The sequence below is a fragment of the Centruroides sculpturatus genome, unplaced genomic scaffold (genome assembly GCF_000671375.1).
Source record: "Centruroides sculpturatus isolate CEXI.00-Female unplaced genomic scaffold, Cexi_2.0 scaffold94, whole genome shotgun sequence".
NCBI lineage: Eukaryota > Metazoa > Arthropoda > Arachnida > Scorpiones > Buthidae > Centruroides > Centruroides sculpturatus.
The window spans coordinates 324998-337243 of record NW_019384400.1 but is presented as its reverse complement, the minus strand read 5'-3'; the positions used below and the strand labels follow the sequence as shown (position 1 = coordinate 337243).

General features: G+C 30.7%; 2 protein-coding genes across 2 annotated transcripts in view; both read left to right on the top strand.

Annotated features, from left to right (window-relative positions):
• Positions 1-12246, top strand: part of LOC111618620 (Golgi-associated PDZ and coiled-coil motif-containing protein-like) — a 53427-nt gene that overhangs the window by 18414 nt on the left and 22767 nt on the right. The window contains exon 2 of the mRNA XM_023360175.1: positions 11794-11958. Within this exon, the coding sequence (XP_023215943.1) occupies positions 11794-11958 (165 nt within the window). The remainder of the gene's footprint in view (positions 1-11793; positions 11959-12246) is intronic.
• On the top strand, positions 1264-3826 carry LOC111618619 (golgin subfamily A member 4-like). The gene has a single exon (XM_023360173.1). It carries the CDS (start codon positions 1579-1581, stop codon positions 3310-3312), a length of 1734 nt encoding a protein of 577 aa, XP_023215941.1. The 5' UTR covers positions 1264-1578; the 3' UTR covers positions 3313-3826.

Genomic DNA, 12246 nt, shown 5'->3' with positions numbered 1-12246 from the left:
TTTCACGTCATTAAATTCCACAAGTTTCATTTTATTTCTATGCCATTAGAATTTTAAATTGAATGAAAATAAATGTGTAGTATTCGTAATTATAAATTGAAGATTTTGTGAATAAATGATCACTTTATTACATTTTAATCCCACGATCTTTTATTGACAGATGAAAAGATGACAAGCAGAATATCGAATTATGATTGAAAGATTTATTCTTTTGCATCAGGAATTTTTCAGAATCGAGGTTGTAAATAACATTGCCATTAGCAATGAAAGTACAATGTCCGTCTTATATTTAATAATATGCTATTTACGTTTCCTTATAGAAGCGAATTCTGTCTTTTTGGGAACTGAATCTCCATAATCGAGTTCTATTTACGTATCTGCAAATACATTTGAATTGAATAAAGTAATATTCACTCAAGATATCGTTTCATTTTTATATTTTCAGCACGTTGCATTAAAGCTCTGTGACCTTACATAAGATGCAATGCCTGACTGTTTACTTCTAAAAATAAATAAATAAATAAATATATATATATGTTTGTGTGTGTGTATATATGTATGTATGTATGTATATATATATTAGAAGTAAACAAAACAACTTAGATTTTATCATTCATAAACAAACTTTCAGGTAATGTACACGCACCAAAATTTAAGATTTGTAAGTATCTTCACGTCCAGTTCGATAAGAGAGTCAGGCATTGCATCTTCATCTATATATATATATATATATATAAAATAATATAAAGAAGTGTATTTTATGTTTAAAAAACGCATGGTTGTGAATTCATTTTTAAACGAAGGATGGAAAGGTGGAGATTTTGTTATAGATAAGTGCTGGAAAAAGGTCTGGCAAATGGCAATGTTGATTATATTGAATGCTTGGAAGATTGCCCACGCGAAATAAGGGAAAGAAGGTTTTATACAATATACTGTATAAGACAATTTAATTTTGAAAAATCGTTAACTTGCATTGCTTTTGAACCTGTACCAAGAATTTATTGCAGTTTCATATAAATTAAATACATCTATTCCGAGTTTATTTGTACAAATTGTGTTAGTTCTGAAGTGAATTTTAACCAGTTTAGTTCCATAATTCTATGTATAATTACTTAATAAAATGTTAATGTGTTTTTTGATATGTTGATATAGGCTATTATTATTCAATTTTCCCTTCCGGGCAAATCAGCTTTAAGTTAAAATATTATCTTAGGACATTTTAATGAACAATATATTAAAATACTTGCTTTATTAAATTGTAGTAATGGACGATTTGTAAATCTCCATAATTTCTTGTTCATAATATTTAACAAAATGACCTTGCCACCAGTTAAATGGAAGGTAGGTCTACTTTCTCTGTATGATCACGTCACGAAGTAGTTCAGATTACCCTTTATAAATACCTAAACGTCTAACATTAGAGAATCGTTTCCTTCTCAGAATCACTAACATTTTATTTATTTATGTCTGATGATAGATGAAACAAAGCAGGAGCTGTCCTTTCGAGACACTCGAGTCTGTCATTCTGGGTGACACTAAACACGTTCTCTTGGCCGACACGTGACCTCTAAAGCTTATATGCACTTGCTCGAACGGATCTCTACTGGAGTCATGCATGTCCGACGTTTGGTATCTAGCTTCGTCCTATGGGCGTGTTGTATGGATACTCTTGTCTCTTCTTCATTAATACAAAGACTGCGAGAGAAACAAAGCAACGATGAAAATAAATCTCGAGGCCTGGATTTAACTACAGATGCATGGATTCACGTTCCTCAAGTACTTCAGGATGTTTTAGCTTCTATAGACGATAGATTGCGTGGTTTAGATACGTTTGGCTACACGTTGAAATTAGCTAGATTGGACTTTTCGCTAGAACAATTGGTAAGGAGATTGGAAAATATAGAAACTAAATTAGGACGACTGGAAACGAAGTTCGATCTAAGAATGGAAAAAGTGGAAGAGGTTGTTATAGGTAAAGACATTAAGGAAGAATTTTCCAACGAACATCTATCTAGAAGAATGGAACATCTTAATGATAAGTTAAATAATAAAGCAGCTTTTCTAGATGCCAAAATAGATATAAAAATGGAAAGAATAACTAACAAATTGGAGTTACTCGAAAGAGATTTACATAATTCTGTTGACGATATACTAGAAAAGTTAGTAAAAAGCGATGACAGGCATCTGCAGTTCGAATCAACAGTTTTGTCAAAGTTTCTGAAAGTCGACGACGTGGTTAACAGTGTTAGCGATCTAAGAATATTTTTGAAGGAAGAATTGGTTAACTTATTCGAGAAAAGGATGGATAAATTGGATACTAATACAGTGACGATACTTGGTAATGTGGATAAAATTCTGATAGACGAGGAGGCGAAGTCGAAGAACAATTTGAATCATTTGGGTGATAAAATGGATAGATTTCACAAGGAGCTAACAGTGGCAGTGAATAATATCTCCTTTAATTGCAATGGAGAAGGCCAGAGTAGAAGTTTGGCCACTCGATGCGAAACTTCAGCGCGCATTCAAACGCAATTTCAGCAACAGATGGAAAGTTTAACTTCTTTAGTCGAGAAATCAGTTAAAATGGAAGAAGTCAGATTTAAAGAATTGGATACGGATATTGAAGTATCTACAAAAAAGCTCATGAACAGCATTCAGGAATCTAAGAGGAATTCGGACGAACAGAAATCGCTGTTGATTAAAGTTCTGGAAAATGGAAACAGGAGTCAGAGTCTACTCCGTCAAGAACAGCGAGACAGGATAGAACAAAGCTCCAAATATCACGCTACTTTAGCGGACGTGAGTGGGAATTTGGATAAAAAAGTGACCGAGTTGAGATCAACCGTCGATACCAGCTTCGCTACTTTGCTAGTGGCTCAAAATACTTTTATCAGCACTTGTAAACGGATTCAGGAAGAGGAGACTCAAATTTACGACATTCTACAACAGATGGTATTAGAAATGAGGAACAGATCGGTTTCTGACGTATATAAAATCGGAGCCGAAGTACAACAGAACGGGATTAAACTAGCTGCGACTCTAGAAAAGATATTAGCAGCCGCGTCATCTTGTAAGAACGAAACGATAAGGGAGATCAGGAAGCACGTCAGCAAATGCTCTCTTGGACATAAGAATTGGAAACAATTATCCGAAATGGCGATGCAAAACGGAACTCGATTCGAAGACGCCAATGATTTTCAGGAATTTACGAACGATTCCGATCAACTCGGACGCATGATGGATGTTAATGGAACCACCAGCGATTACGATGCTGATTATCCAGTTACCGAAACAGATTACGATGGATCTTAGCCGTATTTTGTAAATTGTAGCGGTCCAGGAAGCCTGTAATATGTAAATATGTTTCAATAATAAATAGTTCGACGCCCATAAGTAAGTTTTTGCTTTTCATTCTCAACCAACCTCGTCAGCTTAGATTAAGAATAATTTCACATAAATTGATTCGGGACGTGTCGGGCGAAGTGTTTGAGCCGACTTTTAAGATAATCTTCTGTAGACAATATACGATAATATAAAAAAAATATCAGCCATCTTGGAAGTTCTTTCGTATTGAATTTTCGATTTGCCTCTCACTAATTGCCTTAAAGTTGCGAAGATCGAAAGGATTTTAATTAATTCTATTATTTTAATTAGTGATTCAAAAAGTAGACGAGTTTATTCTTTAATTAAAAAAATTTAAACTCCGATAATCTCGATTATCCAGCCTCAGGTTATTTAACTTGTTTTTTTGTTAGACGTCATAACTGTTTAAAAAAAGGTTAGTAAATCTAAGGAAAAAACAAAGTATAATTCAATTTTATCAAAATACATTCTTTTTCTTAATTTTTTAATGTAATAATTCTAGCTTTTGTTTCCTTTTAGATTTTATTTTAAAAACATTATTCATTTTTTCAATCTTATTACTTTATATGGAGATTTTTTTGTAGGTTTCTGTTTCATTTCTAAGTCTATTTAACGCTGTGTTTCTAAATACAGCGGGCGTTACATATTATCCAGACTTTTGTTATTCAGATTCACTATCCTCAAGACTGGATAATTGAGACTGTACTGTAATCATTAATCTAATATTTATAGAAAGTGTGTTTCCTTGCATTAATATTGTTTATTTAGGAAAGAATAAAAGTTTTAGGCTTTTACAAGTTAACTTTTGTAACAATTTGTGTGTCAGGACAACATGAAATATTATTGTTTTTATATAATTAAACTCCAAAATTTGAATGTTTTGATTATTAAAATTATTTTTTAAATGTAATTGCACTGTCAGTAAATTCAAACCTGCATAGAGGGAGGCTGACAAGACTATTTGACTCCAGTCCTAGGCATAGAGGACCTCAAAATTTAAATTTTTATATAAAAATATAACTGAAAGTAATATAAATTAAAGTTTCTTTTAATCAGTAATAATACATATCATAAATTTAAATTGTAATGAAATAAAAATTTCATTACAATTTAAATTTTTAAATCTTCAGTTTTTTTATGGAATTATATTAAATTCATTTTTGCCTTTTTTTATAAAGTGGGAGATTCTTCTCAATGTTTGATTTGAAATTCTAATACAGTAAGACTTTGTTTAGGATGCATTCCTAGATGACAAAGCACTAAATGAAACAGAATTAATTAAACAAGGTTATTTTAATCCGTAGTAAATAGGGAAAGGGGATCATGTGGCCAAAAATACAGATTTTACTTTAATTTTAAGTTATTTTATATTAATTTGCATAATAATATGTTAAATAACATGCACACAAAAATATAAAGTTCATCTTTGTGACAAAGGTCCCGGCTCTTCTGAAATTCTTGATTTTTTTTATTTTTTGTGATGAACTTGTCTAGTGTCATTTGTCATGCTTTCTTTATCTTTCATTAAGAAAATGTCAGTAGTAGCAGGAGATTGCATCCAAAATGCCTCATCTTACTTTTGCATTTTTTTCAAAATCTGGATCACTCACAACAGTTTGATCAATGATTTCAGTTATTGTTACCAAACTTTTACTGAGGATATCTGTAACAAATTCTTTGGGTTTTTTGTTTTCAAAATCACTATTTTCCAGTTCTACATAAATTCCTTGTTCTGCTAGTTCTTGAAGGTTGTCATTGGTAAGGCTCTCACCAAACACCTGCAGTAACTCCTCAATATCCTGCTCATCTACATCTCCTAATCCTGCTGTATCAATTAGATTGACAATTTGGTCAAGAATAGGCTCTTCTCATTGAGAATCCTTGGATATCTCCAGCCATACCTTCTTTTGTACTCTGTTCATGCATTTATCAGTTAATTCTTGCCAAGCAAAGACGATATTGCCTATGGCATCCATGATGATATATTTTTTCCAAAATTGCACCAAACAAACATATATTTAGGGGAAGTACAGTGCTATGACAAATTGCCACCTTTTGCTGATTGGTTCGTGTTTGGGAATAATAATAATATATATGAATCAATGAAATGCAGCGATAATTTGAATAAGCATAAATTTTGAGCCTTTTTTAGGCTTTGAACGGACCACATTATATCAAATTAGTGTTAATCGAGGAAACACTGAACAAGGTCTTACTGTAATATACTAAATATAGAGAGTGAGAAAATTGTTTTAATTATTTATTTTTTGTAACAGATTTCATAAATACATATTCGAAGTTTCACACCTTTGCAATTTTTAATGAGGTTTAATGACAAATTTATCAGATAGCGTTTCCTGTTGCAACTTAGTCCTCTTTTTTTCCTTAAAATTCTTAACATTAATGGTTATCAAGTTACATTTTAATCGAGTTCACTTGCTTAGATAAGAAGTTGTTAATGCATTTATGATTATGATAAGTTGGAAACAGAAAGTGATATGTGAGCAAAAAGATTCAAGAAATGCAAATTAAAAAGATAAAAATTAATTAATTTGTTATGTTATATATATTTTTTCAGCTTTTAATTGCAGATTTTAATATTTTACTACTACTATATAAAGGAGAGAAAGTGTATGCATGAAAATTTTAATTACAATTATTTCAAGATAGATCTGTTTGTGCTTATAGCTAATTTAGTACTGATACTATAAATTTGTCATCATTATCCTGTTCGAATTCTTAGGCTAAGTGACCTGCTCTCCATTTTTGTTGCAAATTTTGGGTGTCTTTTCTTGTTGTTTTTTGTTCAAGAGCATCTTTGAAGTTCTACTTCTGACCATTCTCTTAATGACACCATTTCCTTTTATATCTTCCAACTGTATGGTTAATTATAACTACTTTAACATTCTATTAAGGATGATATGATTGTAAAGTTAGTAGATTAACAAAGAATGATTAATAGGGATTGTATAATTGTCTAATTGCTGTCAAGTATTTTTTTTTTTGAATAAAATTCAATTTTTTTCCTTTTTACTTCAGTTTTTTTTTTAGTTTTAACTTTTTAAAACAGTATTTACTAAACAGTTGCAAAAACTGGAACAAAAATAGAATGAAAAGAAGAAACTATATATAGTAAATTCCAGCAATATTTAAAAAAATTTTTCAAAGGACATTACACAATATTCAAGGTTTAAATGTTAAATTTGTATTTAAATATTATTTCAAATGCTAAATTTGTATTTTAAAACACCAGTGCATTCTTGAAACTGAACTTTAATTTGTAAAACTCGGTGTAAAATCTGAAGAAGTCCTATGAAAGAGCCAAAAATGTTTGTTTCAAATTAAATAAATTAAATAATTTTGGAATTAGTATATATGATTTTTTTCTTTTCATTGTATTAAAACAATAGTATTAAATACAGGGAAACCTCAGTTATTATGGTTAATGTTACTAGAAAATGCTATGATAATTGAGAAGAATAACATACAAAAANATTAATACAAATGTAGTATCAAAATATGATAGTATTAGTGAAATAGAATAATAAATTATAAGTTTCAAAATTAAAGAATATGTAAATGTATTCGCGAAAATTAAGTGTAAATTTAAAAACAAAAAGTATTGTAAGTAAAAACAAGTAAACATTTAACTGCAACCCCCTTGTAATAGGGAAGAATAAATATCTATGATTTATTTAGATTTATTGATGATGATGATAATAGAAATTGTTGTTAATGGGAAGTGCTTTCTGCTGAGTTTGAAATCTTTCTATATTGTCAAGCTATAGACTATATCTATGTATACAGTATTATCTTCATGTCCTCATCAAAGAGTCAGGTATGGGGTAATATTCATTAATTTTCTCTCTCTCTCAATAATGCTTCTTTTTCAATTCCATTCTGTCTCTTATCTCTTTTCTATATCTTTTTTGATCTTCCAATCCATATCAGTATCTAGCTTGTAGTCTTGAAAGTTTCATCTCAAGCAGATTTGAATGCTCTCTTGTTGTCCATCCTCTTAACATGACTATATCATTTGATATTTGCTGACTGCATTTTGTTAATTAGGCTGTCTGTTTTCAGTTCTTCCCAGACCATTGAATTTGTAATTTAATCTCTTGTTGTTTGCATATTTCTCAACTATTTTATCTCCATGACTTTTTTGTGTACTTGTTAAGCTTTGTATTTTAATTGTGTGTCAGTACAGGTTTGTAGTAATCAATAAACAGTTTTTTTGCAACTATCTGAATTGGAATATCACTGTTCCATATCAGATATTTAATGATCTGATAGAACTTTGAAGTGTTTTGAATCCTTCTGTTGGTTTTTTGAACTAGCTTCTCATTACTATTTATTTCATCTTGTAAGCAACAGAATATTATATTACCAGTAGTATAGTCTATATGATATTTTAGAAAAATATGTTATAGAATGTTCTGAAATATGTATATATCTCATTTCTGAAACGTTTTTTATCTTATTAAAACAAACAATTTTGAAAATATAGTTATGAAGCAAAATATAAGAATTCTAATTAATTAGTCCACTATTCAAAGAAAATAATGAATGAGATGAATGTAACAATAGATCATTATTGTATTATATTATCAGAACCAATATCAGAAAAAGATCATTGTGTTCTAAATGAAAAGCTTTTTATAATGAAGTATATTGTACAGGCTAATTAACAAAATTTATGACTAATGTTGTTTAAATTTAGGATATGATTCTTCACCTAACAAAGTCAAAACCAATCTCTAAGTATTATAATTCAATATTATAATTAAAAGTATTTTTGTAATATTTAGTAAATGTGAGTATTCCTGATGATAAGGGAAGCTCTAAAGTATTGTTATTTGTTTTTCATATTTTTAGCTTAGTTTTCCAATAAAGTAGTTTTATGGATTTTCTTATTTTTTGTTTTTACATGAATGCAAATTTATACCTAAATAAGATAAATGAAGAATAGTCATGCCCAAAGCCAGAATTTTCTTTCAAGGGGTCTCATTACTCAAATTTTATTCAGCAGTGGCCATAGCTAATGCTTTAACTGCCTTGGCTTTCACTCTATAATAATTCAGCAATAATTCAGAGGAGGCTTTAGCTTTCCCTTGCCTAGATGCCTGGGAATAGTTTGTTGTATAGTAGAAAGAGTATTTTGTGAAGTTAGAAATAAATATTCTCTTTTATTAATGTTGTTTGCTTTGTATTTAAACATTTTTTTTTTTAAATGATAAAAACCAAATAATATGAATAAATTTAGTTGTAACTAAAAATTTAAACCTTTTTTATATGATAATTGAAGCAAAATATATATATTTTAAGACAAATTAGTTATTAAAATTTATGAAAAGTTATTTGATATTCAGGGCAGAGTGACCAAGTTTTGATATGATCACTGAGAAAGAGTGACAGTTATATTTTACAATTTTAAAATATGTTAGTGTTTAAGGTTTTAAAATTCTACAGATTGGCATATAAATGATGTTTATGAAAAAAATACTAGTTGCTCTGTTGTTGGCCACTCTAAGCAGTCCTCTGACATATCTGTTCTGTGATTTATAATAATACTTTATAGAAATAATAATTAAAAAAATATATTAAAGATGTGAGATCAGCCGGGGGTACAACACCGTTTAGGATCGTTCATACCACTTAATCGGCACAGATTAACCGAAATCTGTATCCTTAGTTTCGAATCGTAAGATCCGATCTTATGTCAAGATTTGTTTGACCGGAGGGCGGTGATATTTAGGTAAAAGGGGAATTCTCGACTGTGAGGTCTTTATCCCAATTGTCAGGTTCCCGACACCAGTTAATCAATTGTTTACATGCGGATTAACACGCGTAGGAGATCTGATTCGGAATAAATAGAGGAGACATACTTATAAAATAAAACAAGAGTATATTTAATAAATCCAAACAAACGAATACAAATAACCAAATACAACGATAATACGATAAGCTAAAGGTTACAACTTAACCTAAGCTAATGCGCGTTCGAGAGAGAGCTCACAAATGATTATAAATATACGACCTGTTAGTTGTCGTCGTCTTCGTTTCTGTAGGTAAAGGACACCTTGTAGATAGAGTTTCATATTACTTTCGTATGGGAGATCAATTCATGCACAAATATAAAAATATCACTTCCTCTATATGTAGACTTGGGACTTAGTCTATCGGACTCCGTTATGGGCGTTGGCCATCGGGAGGAAACGTATGTGGAGTTTTGGATGCTTCGGGTCTGTCGAAGAACTCGTCGCTGACCTCCTCGGAACGTATGTGGAGTCTGGGCACTTTCAAATCGGTCTGAGAACTCCTCGAATTCTGACTAATTTCTCCTTTTATCTCAAAATTTCGTCCAATCATCGTTCAGTAACTCTTTCGTGAGAACGGATGAAAGGGGGATGAATGAGGGGTAACCATTTCCCATCTGAGCGAGATTTTTAACTAGATATGGGAAAAACAGCGGATGTTCTCCTCGATGAAAGGAAATAACATTGGTCATCAATTTTTCCCACGTCTAAAACACTAGTTTTTTCACACAAAATGAAATAATATTTTGTCGATATTTTAAACATATTAATAAAAATTTATAAATGAGGCCCAGGGGCCTTTCGGATCTCACAAAGAATAATTGTTGGTAAAACAACAGAAAATTCTATTGTTTAAAATAGTATGACGCAAATTAATAAAGGCAACTGGCATTTAAATTAACTAAGTTGTACAGAAGACATGGCATTTTATGACACAGCAAGGGTAAATTTTGAACAATCTCATACTCACTTAACCTTTATTGTCCAGTATTGCTTAACCATTCATAAAAACAAACATTTTTGGCCTTCTGCATGAATGTCTGGGTCGGTGGCATATCCAACGCCAGATTAATAAATAGAGCTTTTCATACAGACCACATCAGAGAACCCTTGAAGCACTGGATATTTACAAAGCCCGCCGGACAGGGAGATGTATAAACACGAAAGACGACAATGCACTTTCCTATGCTTGGCGCTACATATGCGAAGAACAAGAAAACGATGACTATACGTAACACGTGCATAAGTTTGAATATATTTTAAAACTAAATGTTTGTTCTAAGAGTGGAATCCGATTGTTCTTTTAACCTGAAGCAGACCTCAACTGAGGCAAAAACATTTGTTTTTACAAATGGTTAAGCGCACCGGACAATAAAGGTTAAATGAGTATGAGATTGTTCAAAATACCGGTATTCAGAATAGAAGATTTGTGGTAAATTTTGGCAGTTTGCAGGATCTAAAATATATTATTACTTTCCTGGTTCCGTTATATATAACAGCTGGAGTATGGCAATTGGTCATAAAAATGACCCCCAAGACTACTACATTTTTGGACTCTGGACCATAAAACATCAAGAGATGAAAAAAAATTCAGGGGTTTTTTCTATATGTATGGATGCTTTTGGGGCAAGATTTTATTCACCGTCTTTGAAGCTTAAGAACCATTTTTAATGACATAAAACCATTTTAACATCATATTTGAAGCACTCCCAAATTTACAAAATTAGATTACAAATTTTATTTAACATAGAAGAAACTGCATGTTCAGTCCTAAGGTCAGAGTTCACTTCTTAGAATGACTGTGGGTGGTACTCTCCCCCACCTAACTTTGGTGGGGTGAGGTGCCTGTTTTGCCTGTTTGTAGAAGAGGGTCGCCATTTTGTATTTTATTTTGACTTGATTCTCGGTCCCCTGACTACCTACAAGTCTGGATTTTTTTATGCGCAAATGATTTGGGCACATAATACTCTGTGCCAAATATCAACTCTCAACATGTACTCCTTCATACCTCTAAGCTGGTAACATAAAACGGCAGTACGATTTTATAAACAAGACATTGTCTTGTCAATAATGAATTTGTCAACTCTAATGTGGGCTTTAATAACCATTATCTTACTCTAAGACAGATATATCAAAATGTGATCAAGGAAAAATTATACTGGTAAAAAATTGCAAACAAAAATTAGCTTCTTTAAATTGAAATTAATAAATATTGGTGATGACAACAGCAATATGACTGCTTATTTTGCATTGTAAAAGTTTATCAATCCACTATATTTGTTCATTTAAAGTGCACAATAACATTTGACTTTAAATAAAGTATAGTTTTTGGACTATACAATACACATTTGAGTAAAAACTTTGCTAATTTGGACTAGTCTTTTCCTCACTTAGTTCAATTGAGTAAGATTCTGTTCTAATTATAAATTAAAGTAAAATATGATTAAACATATTATTTAACTATTAATAATAATTAAATTAAATAATGTATTTAGTTCTGTAATTTATAGTAGTTATAAAACTAACATTACATTAATGAATATATTATGAAATTATTGTATAATGTTTGAGATTAAAAAATAACAACACGCTAATATAAAATGTCTGTTTTTAGGCTGATCTTGCTCAATTACGTCAAGATTTGTGTGAAACACAAGCTTCACGCATTGTATTAGAGAAAGAATTGCAGAATTTGCTGCTTCAACTTCATGCTGCACAATTACAAGTTACAGCTCAAATGGGCCATGTGGAAGACTCACGAACAATCAAGAAAAAATTGGTAGATTTATCTTAAAAATTTTAATATAATTTCATATTGAGTTATTGATAATTTACTATTAAATATTAGATATTATTATTTACAGTTTTAGTATTTTAACACTAATTTAGGCATGTTCTCATCCCTCACTTATGCTGGCTGATCCTTTTGTCAGTTAAACCTGCCTTTAACAGGTTAAACTGTACTGTTGCTAGCCATACAATCTTATTGAACTACTGACTTATTCAAAAATTAATAAATTAATTTGATGTGCTTTTAACATAGTGCCGTGTTATCTTCAAAGACATG

Excerpts from the sequence above, each read along its gene's own strand:
- LOC111618619 (XM_023360173.1), top strand. The coding sequence starts at position 1,579 with ATGCACTTGCTCGAACGGATCTCTACTGGAGTCATGCATGTCCGACGT.